General features: G+C 48.9%; 2 protein-coding genes across 4 annotated transcripts in view; one reads left to right on the top strand and one right to left on the bottom strand.

Moving 5' to 3' along the window:
* The window catches only part of TMEM63B (transmembrane protein 63B), a 36,426-nt gene extending 26,554 nt beyond the window's left edge, over positions 1–9,872 (bottom strand). For 2 of the 3 annotated variants that reach the window (XM_065755548.1, XM_065755531.1), the window contains exon 1: positions 9,854–9,871. The gene's annotated coding sequence lies outside the window, so the exon portion shown is untranslated. Of the gene's footprint in view, positions 1–9,853 lie in introns of all 3 variants that reach the window. The other variant, XM_065755540.1, reaches the window with a different exon arrangement.
* Positions 9,873–10,047: 175 nt separating this feature from the next.
* MRPL14 (mitochondrial ribosomal protein L14) lies at positions 10,048–18,495 on the top strand. Its single transcript, XM_065755560.1, has 3 exons — positions 10,048–10,092; positions 16,057–16,150; positions 17,854–18,495. Exons 2-3 carry the CDS (start codon positions 16,077–16,079, stop codon positions 18,218–18,220), a joined length of 441 nt encoding a protein of 146 aa, XP_065611632.1. The 5' UTR covers positions 10,048–10,092; positions 16,057–16,076; the 3' UTR covers positions 18,221–18,495.
* Positions 18,496–19,263: the final 768 nt, after the last annotated feature.

Consider the following 19,263-nt stretch of genomic DNA (forward strand, 5'->3'; position numbering starts at 1 on the left):
CCAGTCTATTTGCTTTGAGTCTTTGGCCTGGCTCTTCCAGTTCATCCCAGCAGCTCAGAGGGGCCATCCTGATACTCCAGCACTGGGTTTACCTGTTTGAAACCAGCACCTGCATGTGGAAAAGTACAAGATGCAGGATGGTAGCACCCGCTCCAGCCTTCCTACACAGCTGCCCGCCTGTCCACTTACACTGGAGGCCTGACGCCGTGATCTGGCCACAGCCCTGAAAGCAAGCAGGAAGGCTGGAATTTCACCCCTGGCAGCCTGCCCTCTTCTGATGCCACCTCACTGGCATTCTGATCAAAGCCTCCGAGGAATCCCGAGTGCGGAAGTCAGGGCCACACCAGCCACCAGGCTTGGGGACCCACAGCGGGGTGACCAATTCTCTCACATGGGACAACAAGAGGACCAAGGTAACACAGAGGGGTTCCATGCTGTGCAAACACCTTGAGGTTGACTCACATTTTCCGTGGGTCATCAGAACTCCACAGCCCCTTCAATTCATACTTCAGTGTTTGCCCTGAAATAGTGCACGTGACACCTGTGTGACTGGGCAGAGAAGGCAGAGCCCACTCAGTGCAGGAGGCTCAACCAGCACCAGCCAAGCCCATGGTGGCCAGACTTAGGTCCCACAATGCTTGTGCTCAACAGCAGGCAGAACTCTTCCCAATATAGCATCAGATGCCTATTTATAACATGCTGTTTACCAACACTGAGTGCTCCAGTGATGGAAGCAGAGTACTGGATGAGTCAGGACAGTATGAGCGCTCTGGATCAGTCAAACCCTCCTCCTGTTATGGGAAGATTGTGGGAAGGTGACTTAGGGCTGGGTGCTGCAGGATGGCTGATCGCATGCAGCTCCCTCACCAACGGCCATTGGACTTGAGGGTACACTCAGCACTTTTTAATAACAGACATCTAAACTCCAGGCAGATCTTGTGAAAGGGAGAAAATGCTGTTGATTAGATCCACCACACAAGAAGAAGCCACCATCCTAGGCTCTCGAAACATGGTGTCAAAGAAAAGATTTAACATAGGGCCCCTGAAAGCCTCCTGACAGCTTGCGTGATGTTCTAGCAGTTTAGCAGCTGATGTAATGGTGTGACAGTGAGTCTGGCAGTGCTCAGCTCCTGTGAAGGGATAGCAGCCCTACCAGTTGGTAGGCCTCTGGCTAGCACATGGGAATACGGCTCCCAGCTGCCACCCCGCCTGCCTCCACAGCAGGGTCACCCTTCACATCGACTCAGAGCCCCTGGGCATGAAGCAAGTATACATGACTGCCCACAGCTGTGGGAAGAGAAAGCACATGACAGTTTGGGCTCAAAAAGGGATTAAGAAGCCCAGGCCCACAGGACAACCTCTCCTGTTTGGAATACTATCCAGGAACCAGGCACTTGAACAACAAAAGGTGAGAAAAGAGTATCTCCCAGGGCTCCCTAAATTATGCAGGCTTTCTGTGGTGTCCAAGGCATACCCCACAAGAAACAGACCCTCAAGTGATGTTACTGAGCTGAACATCCATATGGTGGCAGATCAGAGTCTTGAAGCCCATCCAGGCAGAACCACCAGTGCAGGCTCCTGGCTCCTCCTAAAGCCACCACCGCATTTTCCATTCCTTCCTTCTGGCTGAGCCCATCTGTCTCTCTGTGCCAGGCTCATTTTTAGAACCTCATATTTTCCTCTCCTTCTTGGAGAAAGTTACTGCTTTCCTGTTTTCAGACACTTAGCACACACTCCATGCCACTAAACTGGTAATGGACCTCTTGGCTCCATTCCCCTTTACCATTTCCAGGATCCATCTTCTATACCATTGCACTTATCAGCTTCAAACAGTTTGGAGAGGACGTGCACTTAGATTTAAGAGACTTGAATCGATTTCTGAGTTTCCACTTCTCCTAACAGGCACAGGGAAAGTTGTCCAGTGGTCTCACCAGAAAGCCTCAGACAACTCGATGTATGCCCAATCACAACTTGGAGTCCAGAGGCCTGGCTGGACCACACGATTAGTGACAGGACATCATCAGATGTAGAACCTAGGGATTGCCAGCCATCTGCAGGACAAGAGTTCCTTCTAGGAGATCTGCTCATCCTCACATCCATGCCTTCAACAATGCTTCTCATTGCTGATAAACCTTGAAATTGCACCTGTCATGCAGCATGAAGTGAAGGAGTGCTTCAGAACATCACTTGGGTGATAGGTCTCTACCACAGCAGGGAGTTGCTGGGGGGAAAAACATACCCAGCTACCTGCTGGCAAGCAGGTCTGTGCCCTGGCCCACCCACCCCTCCCACCACCAACACTCACAGATTCACCCCCACAATCACCATCCAGCTCATCTTCTCCCACCCACAGCCATTCCTGCTGCCTCAAGTCGCAGGCATGCTGCTGATACACCCCACACTTCATCTTCTCCCTGGCAAAGACGAAAATTCCCATGCAAGCCCTCCCAGGGAGACCAAAGCACTAACTCACTGGAGCAGCTTGCTGCCTGCCTATCCAAGAGAACAGCATCGTGCACTATCAAGTTTTGCCATTGCTAGTTCAGTCTTCCACTCAAGACCAGTTTTCAGGCTTGTCAGAACAGGGTACATTCCCTCTTCTAAAGGAAGAGGGTTGTGGTACGGACACATGACTTTGTCAGGGAGAGCCCAAGAAGCATCTCTTTTCCCCAAATGATATAGAATTTTTTTCTCAGTGCACGATAAAGAAGGAACAAAACACTTCTGTCCTGAAGGGCTCTGAAATTCATCCTGCTCAAGGCGTCTGCTGGCAAAATGAGACATGAACACTCATGAACCTGTACGTTGAGAGACAGAGCAGGAATAACAAGGCCAGCCTTGACACAGGAGTAGAAGGAGAGGGTGCTACCCAAAACTCTGCTTGGGGCTACCAGAGCCAGCTCTGCAAAGTAGTAGTGCAAACAGCAGTGCAAGACAGCATCTAGGCAGCAACAACCCCAGGGATGCTCTGGAAGATGGGGAGGCAGTGACAGATTGGGAGTGGTGATTGGGCAGGCCAAAAACAGTCAGGGGGAAAAAGACAGGGAGCAGAGGGAAAGCAGGCAGGCACATTTACTGTGGGCCAGACAGCTGCACTTCGTAACTTTTCAGGACTAGGCTGGGTGTTCCCAGCCCATGCATCCATTCAGCCACAATGCACAGTACAGCCTGCACCATCACACAGATGGGTTAGTTCACCTTCATGAACAAGTCTAAAAAGCCCTTTTCTTGAAAAGATGCAGTGCAAACAATAGAGCATACATGCCACAAGCCAAACAACAAACTTCCCTTACCTGAAACCTGCTTTTTTTCCCTATTTACCAGCCACGTGCTTTCAGCACTTTTCATACCAATAGATCATTCACTCACACACTTTGGAAACTCTCTAGAACTGGACACTTCTACTGGTTCAATTACCCAGTCCCCTTCTCTTCCCTGCCTGAGCTTTAGGACCAGGCCAGCCCCAGACATCTTCCAGCACGGTCTGAGACACAGAGGCAAAGTCCCCAGAGAACATGTCTGCACAGGCAAAGGTCTATTGATGGGGGTGCAGTAATACCGGCAAAACTGCTTCTAGCTGTTTTGAGGTGGTGGAAGAAACCAGACTGAGGAGTTGGAGCATTTTTGCCAAAATAACTTATCAGTAGAGCAACCAAAAGAGGCAATCCCACACCTCAAGCCAGCCAGAAAACTGCAGGTGTTTTGAAGGAATCACCTAATGCATCTGCAGGCACGGTTCAGATGAAACATCACCACCACCAGTAATATTTTCATGCCTTCATCCATTACAGAGGTACATCCTGTGCCTACCAGAAGAGAACTACAGCTCCTGCTTCATACATCTCTCCTGGAACAACTCTGGCTGCAACACCTGGAATACTCCCCAGAACAAACACAAACGCCTACTGAGGTTATTTCCTGCACAGCCAAATTCTGCTCTCATCCAAATGGAATAACACTTGAGAGAAAGCACAAAAAGCAGTGACACATTGAAGGGGGGGATTTCCCCCAATGCTCATCAAAGCATTTCTTTCCCCTGACTTGCAGCAACAGTCAAGAGCTATCTATTCATCAGCTTTGAAGTTCCTCTTACCACAGACGAGAATAAAATATGAAGACGTGAGAGTGCAAGATGCCATGAGCTCGAGGCAGCAGGGATTTACACAGGATACATCCTCATCGGGCAAACTGGATCATCTTTATTTTTAACAGCATTACAGCATTAGTGGGTGAAAGGGAAGTCATGGATGTAGCGAGATTTCAGCAAGCCATCTGCTGCAGCATCTCAGCCGATCTCCCTCTCAAGGTTTGTTCACTGGGCTACGATAGAAATGTTGCTTCTCAGACTGGAAGCTGACTTAGTGAAACTCAGTACAACAGCAGCCACAGGTGACAAGGCCCAGGCCCACAGGATGACCAGGACCAGAGGCAAGGGTGATATTTAGCTTTATTCATCCTTGACCCTAGTGGTGAGTTTGAAAGGTGGTGGGTAGGCTCACAGGTACTTGTTTGGCAAGGAAGCCAAGTGCCACAAGGGAAGGGATACTTATAAAGAGACAGGCTGTGGAGCAAGAAAAGACAGGGATTTTGCACGGGCACATGCACAGAGAGTGAGTGTAGGGTATCACACCCTGTAGTAGCTGAGCTCAGGCTAGTGCTTGCTTCCTATTTGGAGGTGCCTCCTCACAAGGCAGCATAGTCCCGAGGAAAGGGCTAACACAGACAGCCAGGCTGAAGCAGCAAACCCAAAATGCATAGTGCTGAGAAAGTGGTAACAAGTTGCAAGGGAAGGAGTGAAGACAGGCCTCCAGCTGCCTACGGGGCCCTGGAAGCGATCACAGCCCAGCGTTTTTTTTGCTATCCTTTACAGCCTGGCATCACTACCCTTCCAAACTAATGACACACAGTCATAAGATGTGTTAGCTTATGTAGGATAACCAAGTCCCACCTTAATCTTTTCCTTGATTAGATAAACAGATTGATCTCCTTCTGTTTCTCACCATAAAGATAAATCTCCAGCCCTCAGATTATTTTGTAGTTCTCTTCAAATTTTCAACATCCTTTTCTGAGCACAGACACTGGATTTAGATAGAGTATTTTAGTATCAGTCTCCTGAACACCTCCTGCAGAAGTCATATTCCCATGGCTACTCATCGCTTCCTCCACAGGTAACAAACATTTCATATAAACTATGAAGGCCTCTTCCACCCTGGCAATTACCTGGTGAGATTCTTCACTTGGAGGCACAGTCACCTATAACATGCCCATATTTAAGGACTACTTGCTAATTTGTTAAAAAACAAAACCCAAAACAGACAGAAAAACCTCAGGAACCTTCAAGATAGCTTCTGCTTTACCATGTCAATTGATGGTGACTCCACCATTACAGGTAAGCTCCCTTTACTACAGGTGAAATGAATTCTTACCCCATCTTCAAAGACAGACAACTATAGTCGTTCATTGCTGTACATTCTTGAGGAAGTTTCCTCTTCTAGTTTTTCTTCCTCAGGCTAGCTCAGTCCTACTTCTTTACATCTTTCCTCCCACACCATATTTCTAAAGACCTTAATAATTCCTGTTGCATTGCTGGACACTCTTTGCGCACATCCAAGGATCTGAGCCTATTCCCTCAGTAACCCCTCATGTATGCTGGGGATAGCAGTAATTATTTCTTGCACCTTCGAGGAGACACTCCCAACACAGCCTGGCATAAGGCTTACATTGTGTATTCCTCCTCCCCAGCAAAGCACTAACTCATCCTACTCACAAATCTTGGTTACACCAACGTTTTCCCCAGCCCTGCCTCTGCCCTAGGCAGGGTCTCCTATCAGAAAGAAATGTCATCAACCTGCACTTCGAATGCAGCTTTTCAACCAGTCCCACATCCACCTGAGGGATGCTTCACGTCACCCACCCTTTCCCCATTTGTTTATGAGGCTGACACATGGGTCAGTGACACAGGCTGACTCAAGTCAGGATCTATCACATCCATCGCCTCTGCTCAGCCACTAAGCGAGCCATCCTTCTAGGCAAGGGAGTTGACTGATGTGATGCCGTATGTTCCAGACAAAAACACACGGGTGGCTTTTTAAATCAGCATATTCTCTTAGCACAACACTAGCTGCCCAGCTATTTATTCCAGTTTATTTAGACTAGCTGGTTGTAGTCCTATTCTTTCTCCCTCTGTATCAGGGTATCAAATCTTGAGACCTCCCTCTGCTAGATGTTCTTAAACACGGCTGCTCACTACACAAAAATTGCTCTATCCTATAATGTACTCGCTCATGTGAATTTCATTTCAGGCTTTGTCTACTTGATCACATCTAATCAACCTAAATGATCATCACCTGTTTTTACTTCATGTGTGCTTGGATTCACTCTTTAAAATTAAGTCCTCTAAATCTCTCATCACTCCTGACCTTCTATACCAGGTGAAGATAGAGTTCCTACTTACTGTCACCTTGCATTTGTTCTTTTCTACTCAGTTCTTCCCTTTGTCCAACAGCACTCATCCTCCTGCTGCAGCAAGTCTTCACACCATTTTGTGTCTAGCACAAATTCAGTTCCTTCCTCCAGATTTATAAGGTGGCAAGTCACGCCAAGCGAGCTGCCTTTCTGCACTGAGTAACAACAAACTTCTGGGCAGTTACCACAGTGTAACAGGCACACAGTAATTTGTTAGCAGGTCTATGCCTCAAGTGTAGAAAAGAACCCAGCCAAACCAAACCACCAGCTTGCACACACAGTCACCCTGGGGAAGATGTCAGACTCACCAGCAACACCTAAGAGCCTCCAGAGCCCAGTGGTTAAATGCAAAGGGAAGCTAGATGATATGCACAGAATGGAGGGATGCATGTCTTTTAAGATCTTCCCTAGACCCCTGGCACTAGATTTTTGGTTCAACAGCCCACGCATTAAGTCAGATGCAGAGCCTCCACAGTCTGCAATGCTACAAGGCTCTGCCCAACCCTCAAGCAGAAGACACCAGATGCTGATGACTGCTTCAAGCAGGAGATGAGACTGCAGCCATCTGGGTTTCCTTTAAGTAACAGATAGTACCAAGATTCTCTAGCCTCGAAGGGACCAGGGACAGAGCCTACTAAAGGTCCCTGTTTAGTTACTGAAAGCATCAAGTCCAAGCTACAGCCCCACTGGCTGCCACCCAGAGTTGAGGTCTGCAAGGAATTTAGCATAAGCACCTCCAGGGAAAGGGGCAAGAACACAGGTCAGAGTAGAATAGGAAGATTAGGGCACTGGAATATTACAGTGCCTTCTTTAGGCAGGGAAAAGGAGTGGCAGCTGGGTTTTGAAGGCTGAGGAAACACCTGCAGAGTATGGCAAGTACAGCCAGACATGAGCCCTACCTGCAGCCATTGCCTCCAGAGCTGATAGACCCAGCTTGGAAGAAGCAGAGAAGTCTGCCAGCACCAAACTGTTACAAACCTGGCCCCAGGTGCTGGTATCCTGGGAAGGCAGATCAGAGACATGGGCAGGCAGGCAAGCAGCACTGACATGCAGAAGCAGTGGGGAGAATGGAAATGTTTGCAGCACTGTTCAGCTATTGCACGGCACATAGAGAGAACATAGCAAAAAGGAACAAATGCTGCGGAGACACACAGAGGAAAGCACTCACATCTCACACTTAGCGAGGGAGCCTCCGCCTGCTGCAGCTGATCTGTATCTGGAGCAGAGGGCAGGCACCCAGCTCCAGGCTGGAAGAACACAGAGCAAGGAGGCAGTGCCAACCACAGGCCTGCAGCCTCACAGAAAAGCCATTTCACTCTGCGAGCCTCTGCTTCACCCCAAATCATGCCCTCTCTCTTGCACTACATATACAAACACACACACAAAATAAATAAAAATAATTCCTAGATTATTATTTACTTGTATTTATCAGGAATCCATCGTTACAGCCAGAGTAGGAGGTACCAGAGCTACTCAGGCTTTCAATAGCCACAGCCATGGCACAGACCCCGGATGGAAGCAGAACCATGCCTGCAGATGAGTGCTTGCTTTCTGCCCGCTCAGCTTCAGCAAGGCCCTGGGGGGGCTGGGAGGAGCAGGAGGCACCGCTCTGACACCAGACAAAGGCCTTCCTCTGAGTCACGAAGCATCCCCACGGACACAGCCCAGCCACTCCCTTCCCTGCCGCCTCCACCATCGGAGCCACTGCATGGCTAGGCTGGGGCACGGCACCTCCGTGTCCCTTCCATGGGCCGGGCTGTCGAAGGGCAGTGCAACACCCGGTACCAAGGGGAATGGCTACTTCTGCTTGGTTGCCATGGGGATGGAGATGCAGCCCAGCACGGGCAGGAAACGCAGACTCACCCGAGGGCAGATGCCGACGGGAGAGAAGGGGCTTCAGGCCCGAGAAGGAGGTGTGGCCCCACTCCTTTGTTCCCACCCCCCTGGAAAACAGCTGCTAATTAAAGAAGGCCTTAAAAGATGTGGAAACAAACGCGTTTTCCAAACATCCCCATTCATCTCTGCACTAAAAAAGCCCCGGGAAAGCTGTAACGTGCTCCCCAGCGAGCCCTACCATCATCCCTGCCTCCATCACCAGAACGCAGCACCCGCCGATCCTTTGATATGCAAATCTGCCATCGGATCCCTAATCGCGATGCCTACAGGCAGCACAACACCCCACACTGGGGCCTCCTTTAGCAGGGAACTGCGAGCAGCACCAGCAGATATTCAGCACTCAGATCCCATGGCAAGGATGGGCACCGATGGAAGGGATGCACACCGAGGTCAAAACCACTACACCAAGGGTGCAGGAGGGAGTGTGGGCAGCTGGCAGGACCCTACTTGGTGCCCTCAGCTCACAGAAAGCACAACTAGAAGACAAGAAGGATGGGACACTAGTGCACAGGCTTCTGCTGTGCGTCTTGCGCTCACTGAGACGTTCCTCACATCTTTGTTCTTAGAAAGAAGCAAACCTTATTTTATCGCATAAACATTTATCAGAAGAAAGAGCGTTTCCAGTCCATTTTCTTTGCTAGGAAACACAACCAGTGACATTGTGAAAGCCCAAGGATGGAGATAACAGTAGCACACATCTCGGCACCTTCCTTTCGCTGCCTCAACTCCTGACCTCGGGATGTTTCAGGACAGTGACTCTGCGCTCAGGTTAAAGGGGAAGAAACCGGAGCATCGCAAGCCTCAGAGCAATGCTCCTGACAGGAAAACCGACACCCTCAGAACACACAGCAGCCTCGGTTCCTCCCAAGGTTACCGATCCGATGGAAATAGAGCAAACCTGGGGCAACCAAGCACACCGCTGAGCCCAAGCACAGCTCGTTCCCAGCTCCATCCCCCTCACGCTGCTATCGCACCCAGGTGAGAGCTGCAGGGGGGCCCCAGCCCGTAAGGACCGCTAAAGAGCCCGGCACGAAAAGGGCCCTCCCAGGCGGACGCCAGCTAATTACGGTCATTAGGATCCACGTCCTTAAAGCACGGCCCTCCCGCAGCCGGCTCCGAGCGCTCCGGAAGCATTAAGAACGCAGAAGGTCCGCGCAGCGGGGGCCGTTAAGGGGGTGCGGCCGCAGCACGGGGCTCACGGAGCTTTGTCCCACGCACGGGCGGGGCCGTCTAGAAGGCACCGCAGCAGCGGGCAGCGAACAACCAGCGAGGCAGACACGGAGCCAGGCGCACGGGGAGGGGACGGAGCGAACGGCCCCGCGGTCCCAGCCCCCCCCTCAGCACGGGGCCCGCTCCGGGCAGGCCGGAGCCCCGCCGCTCGCCGCCGGAGCGCAGTACGGCGCGGCCGCGGGCTTCTCCCCAGCTCCAAGATGGCAGCCCCCCGCCTCAGTCAGCCAGCCGCGCCTCCCGCCCGCGATACCGCATCGCTTACCCGGTGTCAGGCGCGGACAGGTTCCCGTGCTGCTGCCGCCCCGCCGGGCGCTGCGGTACCGCGCTGCGCCGCGTCGGGAGGGATCGAGCGGCGTCGGCTGGGGGCGGGGCGCCGCCTCGAGGAGGCGTGGCTTCAGCGCTGCGCAGCAGCGGGCGGGCCTTACGCGCGTGCGCGTTGCCGGCGGGCGGTGCAGTGCGCGTGCGCGTTGCCGGCGGGCGGGGTGCCGCGGTGCCGCTGAGGTGTGCGGCGGGCCAGGGGGAGGTGGGTGGGCTCGGGAGCGGGGGTGAGCAGGGGGGAGGGTTGTGCGGCGTGGCGGGTTGCAGCCGGCGTCTGGGAGTGGCTGTGCGGGAGCGGATGTCCCGTTGCCGTCGGTACTAGAAGCCGCCGATCCTCGGGCCTTCCGTGCAGGCCTGGCTTCGGCCTGCGGGTGGCCTTGTGCGGGTCTTGTGGGCCTGGGAGGAGGGAAACGCGGAGGATGCTCTCCAGCGAGCGCTGGCTTTGTTTCACGGTTCTTTCGGGGCTGTGCTGCCGGGATGTGGCTCGCGGGGGGTGGGAGCTGTCACATGGTGTGATCGAAGCGGGATTCCTGTGCCCTGAGCAGTACAGGCTGGTACAAGTGGTGCTGTGTGGCACGGGGAAGCGTGCGCAGCCTGGGCCCCTCTGGTTACCTGCCAGAAAATTCCTTCGGACGAACTCCTTTTTGAAGGGAGCTGCTGTCGTTCATCTTTCTGTGGACGCTTGACCTAGGTCAGTGGTTCTTCGCTGTTGTTTTTTTTTTCCGGTGGTCGAACCTCTGCTCCCCGCCTTCTCCTTGCCTGGCTCCTTCTCCCCACCATAACACTCTTCAGTGCTTTCTGGTTTGTGATCACACCTTGCTGGCTGGGACTTGGTCACCCAGGTTAGGGCTGGAAACAGGATGTGGGATTGTGGCTTGCTTTCTGCGGTCCCATTCGGAGACCTCAGTGCTTTTACACATAGTAAAGGTGCAACCAAAAGGAGATAGTAGCAATGAGTTAGGGGACTGCAGGTGGTTCTCTCAATTTATGTGTAACTCCAGAAGACCCTAACAAGGAAGGGTTTTGCCTTCATCCCCACAGACTGTATCAGTGCTTCTGGGATCAGATACCTACTGTGCCACCCCTTTCCTTTGACCTTAGGAAGTTCTTTCTGTAGCTTAATTTCCTGCTGGTACACTGGGAACAGTCCATTGTTATTTTAGTATGGCACTGCAAATATGAATGTAATGTAATAGTGTGCTCAGATATTGAAATAGATATAAGTACCTTAGAGCTGGGATGTATGGATATTTAAAATACATGAAGTAAGTTTTCCATTAAAGGTATTGAGCTCTTTTTATCTGCTTTTCCTGATGGTGAAAATGAGGTTAGTGTGTTTCACTGGAGACCTGTTAACAGATGCACCTGCAGTGTGTTGCTGCTGTTAACTTGGCTCAATAAATATCCTGTTTAATATCTAATCCTATTCATAAATGGAATCCATGAAGACTTAATTCCTCTTTCTGAATTTGGCCTTTCTGCTTGTCATTAGTGCAAAACCAATTATGTCTCAGTAATGGATGTCTTGTGTATTTTTAATGCTCACAGACTTCTTTTACAAGGAGGGCCACGAATAGTTCGAGCCCCACAACTCCCTTCTGCCTCTTGCAGTGCACCCTGTCAGGCATTCCATAAATAAACCCACAGTGCCCGAGTAGGGGTTTAGGTATTTACATTGCATGTATTGTGTTGGATTTAATTCCTGCATTTTAATGATGGATGACAGATGCAGTTCAGATCTTTGTAGTGCCCAGAGCATGTCTTTTTTCATCTCTTAGGATGCTGGCCACCACTCTTTGATGGTTCAGATCAGGTCACTGCTGTTGAGGATATTTTTTCCTGTTTTATTTTGTATTTTGACAGCAGCTTTGGCTTGCTTGGCCTCAGGACTTGCTTTGCACATCCGTTGATTCTCCCTGTGGCTTGTTGGTGTCGGTGAGTTACTAGCAGAGATAACAGAATGATTGTGGAACTACAGGTCTTCATGGGGGAACAGGGAGCAAATGTCATTTCCAAATTCTCATTAAGAAGGAAAGTGATACTGGATTGCTGGCTAATAGCACTATTTAAAAGTACTTTTATTCCAGGATGCAGGCAAGGTAAGAACGACATCTTGACTGGGTTTCAAGCTGTGCACTGCTAATTAAAAACTTGGTCAGAGCTGTTTCACTGTTCCATTGAGTGCTCAGACAAAGATGTTTTTAGTGCTCCCATGACTACATTAGCACAGCAGATTCATACTGAGTGTTGTGAAGTGCATCCATATTTTTAAATGGGAGTGATTCTTCTCTTGTCGGAATCTCTTGAGGTGCTCTCCCAATGTTCATGATGAACACGAGACTGAGCAGGCTGCAAGACTGACGTGAATGCTGGAGCCAGCACAGGGGTAGTGATGGAAATGCATGTTGTGGGGACACATTTGCGTGCTCTGACGTGGGCATAAAGCGTGTATGTAATTCTGCCTTCGTTATCCAGAGGATTTCCTTGCTTCATATCAGCTTCCTGAGGTGGTCTACTCATGTGTTTGCATGTCTTTTACGCAACAGTTGTGTGTGGTCCCTTTCTGTTATCTGGGATGGCATTTTCCAGAATTCCTCCATTCAAAAACCACTTTAGCCTATGGTAAATATTAATCACTTCTTTAATCTTCTGGGAAAACAGTGAAGGTAGTAGCTTTAATATGGCTCTTAACTTCCAGAAGTGTGAAACTGGTGAAGGCTTTGTGGTATGAGTTTTGAACTCGGTGTCAGTTTGTTGCACTGGATGTGGTAACGCTGAAGGGCCCTTGAGATGAGAAGGGAGTGTTTGCTGTAGTGGGTTATTGCTTGTTCAGGCTGACTCAGTGAAGTAGAAATTGGGTCACCCCAGTGAGTATTTAATTAGCAGACACCTCCCCCTTTTCAGAATCTGAACTCAAACTGAAGTCTGTGAATTTTTAACTGGTTTGTGGAGTGGGAAGTAGCCAAGTGCCTCTAAGATACAGATTTCAAGAAGTTGAGTCTCTCCAGCCATGAGATAGAGCGACTGCTAGAACGAGGTGCTGTTTAATACTACTGCTGCCTAGTATGAATGACTTTGAAGTAATCCTCCTTGAGCAGGACAAGGTGACCTCCAGAAGTCTCCTCCAAGATAATTCCTTGATCAAGAGTGTATCAGTGACTAAATGCAAAGCAGCAGTGTTGTTTTCCCTGTCTGGGCTACAGCAGAGTGCACTCCTCTGCCAGCTGGGCAATATCAAATATCAACAGCAGACTTCCTAGGAGTTCCTGCACCTTTTCTTGTGCTTGATAGTTATGGCAATACTCTTGGCGTGTGACTCTGAGAAGTGAATAAGAGGCCACAATTGAAGATCCACCTTTGAGAGCAAACCCAGTTCACGTGCATCCCCCAAGCATGTGCTAAGCACAGCCTTCTTCAGAAGGTGTGAGACAACATCAGCACTGGAAAGGACTTTTATCTCCATAATAGCATTTAGCTTTTGGCACCAGCTCTGAGCGCTCCTGAGGCAGTGAATGACTTCTTTGCCCTTGTGAGTTTAGTTTGGTCGTAGCTCCTCCACAAAGGGCAAAACAAAGGGCAGAGGAGATCAGGTGCCTGTTCCCAGCCACAGAGGGAATGAGGTAGAACTGGGCCAGGCTGAGGAATGCTGGAACCAGATCCAAAGGGTCGGTTGTTCCTTTCTGGAAGGGAAGCTGGCTTGTTCCAAGAGCTGGGGGTATGATTCATTATTCAGAAACCCACTTGCACCCTTCCTTGCGTGCTGGGCTTCGTGCCATAGAACCATTCTTCCCTCTGCCCTGAACCTTCTTGCACATTGCAGATATTCTGTTTACACAATTCCGAACAGGATGCTGCATTCCAAGTAATCAATCATTCAGAGTTTCTTAGTTTATGACACATCTTATTATACTGAGGAGTAATTCCTAGCAGAGAAGGGATACTGAGTCATGTGGAAAAATAAACAGTCTTTGGATACTTTTAAACCGTTGATGCTTCACTCGGTAGTTTTGTAACTTCAAACCTTCACTGCTGCCACAGGGTAGAAATAAGCAGTGACTCCTCCTGAGACTGGGTAGTGAGTTCAGGGTTTAGGCAGCACTTTGGGACTCTGACACAAGGCCTTGAGCATGCTGAGCTGGCTGTGGTATTGCTGCCCTCTGACAGTGGGCAGAGCATGTTCCTGTGCCTGTCCTGCAGCCCAGGCTCGGGAACCAGCAGGACTCTGTTAGCCCTGTGTAGCAGTAGAGGTGATGGTGGACACCCCAAAACACACCTCTCAGAGTCTATAGAGAGGCTGACTCAGCACTGCTGCTAGTTTAGGTCTCTGGAGGGGCTCTGAGGCCTTGTGCTGCTGGAGGAATTGGGAACACTGTTACACTCTGGGTTTGAGTTTCATGCTGGGAAACAGTACACCCGAGTGCAGAACAGGATATGGGTTTTCCTCCCTGCTGGCACAGGATGTGGGATTACAGCGGGAGCTGAGTTGGAGTTGTGTAGCAATCCTAGCAGGAAGGCCAGGTAATCATGCCTTGATAGCCAGCAACACTGTGAATACTGCAGGGCCTTGTTTTTGTTAGGCTTGTGCATTTAGGTGAGGCGCTGTTGCAAAAATACAGCCTCTTTGGGGTCTTGTTTTGGACAGGGTGTGGTAGAGGTGAGCTCAGAATGGTTACCCTGAATCATCTGGAGACTTCGTCTTCTGCCCAACAGAAATGTAGTTCCGTTATTGACTAAATGTAAGCATTGGTTATAGCTGTTATCTGTTCCACACTTGCCTGGGTGATGGCTGAGATGGTTTGTCACGTATTGGAGAATGCATGCTTTGCTCAGGCAGTGCTGCAGCAGAATTGCTGTGGTGCAGATTCCCAGTGCTTCTCATCCTGTTGTCAGCAATGCTTGCTTTCTAGGATAGTTGCCAACCCTAACACGTGTGCATGTCCCCAGGTAAGCAAACATTGGGGGAAAAAGAGTCAAGAGAAAGTGAAAAATTATTCTGCCTTCTACTTGATTGTAGTAAGAGCAACTGAAGCTGTATATTTGGGAGTGCTGTAGGGAGTTAGGTCAGCTTTATCTAACAAAAAAAACATACCAAAACTGTTTTACAACGTGGTGCTCTAGAATTTGGCCTTATGTTCATCAACACTGGCAAAGAGAAATAAGTGGTCCATATGTTTTTAGTGTTCAGACAGGAGAGTAGCGGGACAGTTGGTGGTTATGCTGCCAAGGTCCAGGTGAGCGTTGTCACACAGCAAGCTGCACTCAGAGAGAGTCTTTGCTCTGTGTGAGCTGACTGGATGGCACTGGGGTCCTTGCTGCTTCCTTCTGCTGCTTGGATGTGCTGCCTGGGTTGTTGTTCCTAATCCATGTCTGGCAAAGTGAGCTGGGGTCAGATAAGCTGTTACGAGTGACTCTGCAGGCTGGTCCTGATCAGTTTGACAGAATGGGGTTAGGGAACGGCTAAGGATGCAGTTAGGGAAGAGGGTGTGGTCACCTCAGAAATCAGCCTTGTAACCTGGTTCTGCTGCAGTCATGGTAGTGTTTTGGCTGGGGTTGAGCAAGTACTCTGAGGGTATGGGAGGCTCTTCCTTCTGGGCAGCTGTAACAAAGCAAGATTGGTAGGGGTGAGATGCTGGGCTCCAAACAGTGCTTGACAGCTTGTGTATGTGCAAGGGGCATTCCCTCATTGGTGGTTGAGCTGGTTTGTCTATCGACTTGTTTCTTGATACAGCTTGCAGAGCATCTCTGGCTTTTCACCTGGTCTTGTAGGTAACATTGGTAGCTTTTACTAGTCACTCTAGTCTCTAAATTAGAAACTGTTCACGTCCAGAATTCTCAAACCTATTTGTTGTTACATGGTTCACAGTGCACAGAAGGGACTTTAACCTTGTCCGCAAAAGACTGCAGTGCAGGGATACTGAGTTCTGCTTTATAGCATAAGAATCTGAATTACATTCTCTGCTGAATTCAGATGGGGGCACTTTCTGTGTGCTCTGTAGCAGGAGATGCTGTTAGAACTCTGTGTGCTGTGGATTGCAAATATCTAAAGAATTGCTGAGATTCTAGTGTGTGATTGCCATCAGAAAAAGGAAGTGAAAAAAAATCTGTATTATGCCTATAGAGTTCATAATTCTCTTTTTTCTTACACAGGGTGGCTTACCAGAATCCAAATGGCTCTCTTGCACAGGCAGTTGGGATTTTCCTTAGCGCATTTGAGGAACACAATCACCCAGCGGCATTTCAGGTGATTTTCAAATCCTGCTTTTGCTTTTATTTTCTTAGTTGAAAGAGATGCTATTAAGTAAATTGAGCATAAGATATAGTGTTTATAATTAAAAAATAATAATATAAGAAAAATATCGTAGATGTCTCTTTGCAGGTTGTAAAGAGAACCCAAACAGATGCAGGTTCCTGACAGTCAGGACATGATCTAAACTCTGCAGACATTCTGTGTTCCCTAGTTGTTTCCATTTGAGTTTTAATGTGAGCTCCTTGCTCATCCATGTGAGTCTCTTGCCACTTCTGATTTTCTACTCTTAGGGACGCACCAATCTTCAGTTTGGAGGAAGTGGTGTTTGAATATTAACTCCCTTAGTTTCCCAAGTTCTAACCTACAGGATACCTCCAACTGGATCCTTGCACAGGTCATAGTTGGCTCTACTGAAGTCCAAGGTTATTGCCCTTTTTCTTACCTATGAGATCCTGAGCACTATCTCACGGTCTTTGCAGCCAAGGCTGTCCTCAGCCTTCAAATCCCCAACCTTCCTTATGTGTAAGAACAAGGTCCAGCAGCACACCTCTTCTTGCTGGCTCCTCCACCATGTATTTGAAGGATATGTGCTGACAGTGAGAAGGAGGCAAAGACCCCGAGGTGAGCAGTGCTGCTGCTGGAAGACAAGTCAGTAACCTTAACTGGGAAATCGTTCCTGTGTGGTGAGCCTACTTTTGGATGTGGGGGACTTTTGCCTCAAGACTGCATCAGAAATGAGAAGAAAAGCCCACCTTGTGCAGTTATCTTATCTAGCAGTAACTGGGCAGTCACACATTTGTAGCTGTCAGTTTGCTACTGCTGCTTTCTAGACTTCATCTAACCTAGATTTCCCTTTCTCCTTCCTGTGACAATACTTTTCCTTTCCAGCTTCCACTGTTCTGCCTTCTCTGCTGTGCAGTCATAACCTTGCAGGCAGAGGATGGAGTGTGATAAAAGAGCCATTCCTGAAAGGGAAGTTAAATTCTTTCTCAGTGTATTCCTGCTGCTTCCAAGTGTATTCAAAGTCAGATCCATCAATTTAAAACCATGCAGGGTATCCCCCTTATTTCTTACTCCTGATAATCCCACAGTGCAAACAGGTACAGATGAGAATGCTTCTCTCTGGGTTTCTCCCACACGGGGAAGGTGATGTTCTGTTAGATTCTAATTGGTAGCAGCTTAGCACAGCCTCAGGAGGACCTCATTGATGGGTTGGTGATAGCACCTTGTGGACTTCACTGAAAAGGAGATAGGCTCTTATTGCTGGGAACTGTGTACAGGATCCAGAGAGCCCGACTGGAGTCTTGGCTTCCTGTAGGCTGTTTGTGGGAGAAGTGAGCACATTTTTTTTTGCTTGCAAATTGGAAGTTCCACTGAATCATCTGCAGTTGCTTAGAAAAAAAGAAAACCAGAAGGCAATAAATGCAAGCCACTCTTCGCTCCATCTTCTAGTCATGTTTCAGAGTAGAACGGTTGTCTTATGTTTGACATTTACTGAAGAGTGTGCAAAGCTCAAAGTAGCATCTGGCTTTCAAAGGACACATTGAATGCAGTGAATGTGTCATTCGTATGGTATGTATTTGTTGCTGGCGCCTTCTGAGTGGTTCTGTAGTGACAAGATCCAGTGTTGGTTTTGCCCTTGCTCCCCAAGGATTATTGGGGAGATCTGTCTCTCATTCTTTCCTGTCTTTCGCCAGTGTCAGTGGAGCATGCCAAGCAATACAGAAACTTACTCGTGTGCGAGTGGTGGACAACAGTGCCTTGGGAAACACGCCGTACCACCGGCCACCAAAGTGTATCCACGTGTATAACAAGAGCGGAGTTGGCAAAGTAGGAGATAAGATCCTTCTGGCTATCAGAGGAGAAAAGAAGAAGGCTTTGATTGTAGGGCACAAGATGCCTGGTCCTCACATGACTCCCAGGTTTGATTCTAACAATGTGGTGCTCATAGAAGACAATGGAAATCCGGTAGGAACTAGAATAAAAACACCCATACCTTATATCCTGCGGCAGAGGGAAGGAGAGTTCTCCAAAGTGTTGGCCATTGCTCGCAACTTTGTGTGAGAGTCAAGAAAGATTTCTGGCAGTCCTGTTCGTATCCTTACCTACAGTAGCTAGTCCTTGGTCCTTTTCTAGAAAAAGGTGAAACATGAAGAAGCTGAAGTTCACTAAGAGTCTGTCTCCCTGTTTATGAAATACAGACACTTAATTTAAATACTGAAATGCCTTGTTTTTCTCCAGAAGAGAAAACTCTGTGTTTGGGAAACGGTCCTTTACTCACACTGCTCTGCTTGTGTTACTCTGATCTCCAGTTATTAAAGTAAGAACATGAAAATCCATCCCGTTTTGTACTGCTTATGCTCTGTTTTCCCTATTTCCACCACTCTCAGTCCTGCTGGAGCAAGATGCAAAGCCCAGTTCCTGGCCCAGTGGTTCTGGGATTCACTCGCAATAAAGTAAGAGAGATGAGAACAGTATTATGAATTATTGATGCCTTTGATAAAAGGGTTAGTTTGTACATATTTACCTCAGAAAGAAGGCTTTAGGAGTGAATGGAACTGGGAAGTGGCTTACAACTTTCGTGGTGTGTGGTTGAATGGGATATAGCAGAGCTGGGAAGGGAAGGAGAATGTGGTAGGTTTGAGACAGCCTATGCTTCCTACCTGATCAACCTCAGGAAATTAACTTCTATTCTCTCTGGACAATACAATGGTTGGGTTCAGACTGGAAGTTTGACAGGAAGAAACATTCTTCCGGACAGCTTTTTGAGACTGCATCAGGGAACCTGGGTTTGTCCATTAGCTATTGCTGATGGGCAGCATGTACTCATTGGTGAGGCCAGCTGTTGTGTGGAAGTGCTTCCTATCCTTTGGCACAACAGTGAATAGGTGCTGTGCTGTTGTGTTCAGGGCTGTCTGCAGTCCAGGAGCCAGACTGCTTCATTTGTATGGAGTCAGGCAGAGAAACTTGGTGCTTGCAGTGGGTAAAGGGACACTGGAGAGCCCTGGATTCCCTCCTGCTGCATTACTCCCAAGAAACGATCTGTGTTTAAATTGAGCTTTAAGTAGCTGCACTGTTCTCCGTAGTAAAACTTCCCTGTGAAGCAC

The sequence above is a fragment of the Cyrtonyx montezumae genome, unplaced genomic scaffold (assembly GCF_038088225.1).
Source record: "Cyrtonyx montezumae isolate F1298 unplaced genomic scaffold, pur_monq_1.0 scaffold_0, whole genome shotgun sequence".
Classification (NCBI taxonomy): domain Eukaryota; kingdom Metazoa; phylum Chordata; class Aves; order Galliformes; family Odontophoridae; genus Cyrtonyx; species Cyrtonyx montezumae.

What these genes read in the sequence shown, in the direction of transcription:
- MRPL14 (XM_065755560.1), top strand. Translation starts at nt 16,077, where the DNA reads ATGGCTCTCTTGCACAGGCAGTTGGGATTTTCCTTAGCGCATTTGAGG. An exon ending in ATCACCCAGCGGCATTTCAG is followed by an intron (nt 16,151 to 17,853) that starts GTGATTTTCAAA and finishes GTCTTTCGCCAG; the next exon opens with TGTCAGTGGAGCATGCCAAG.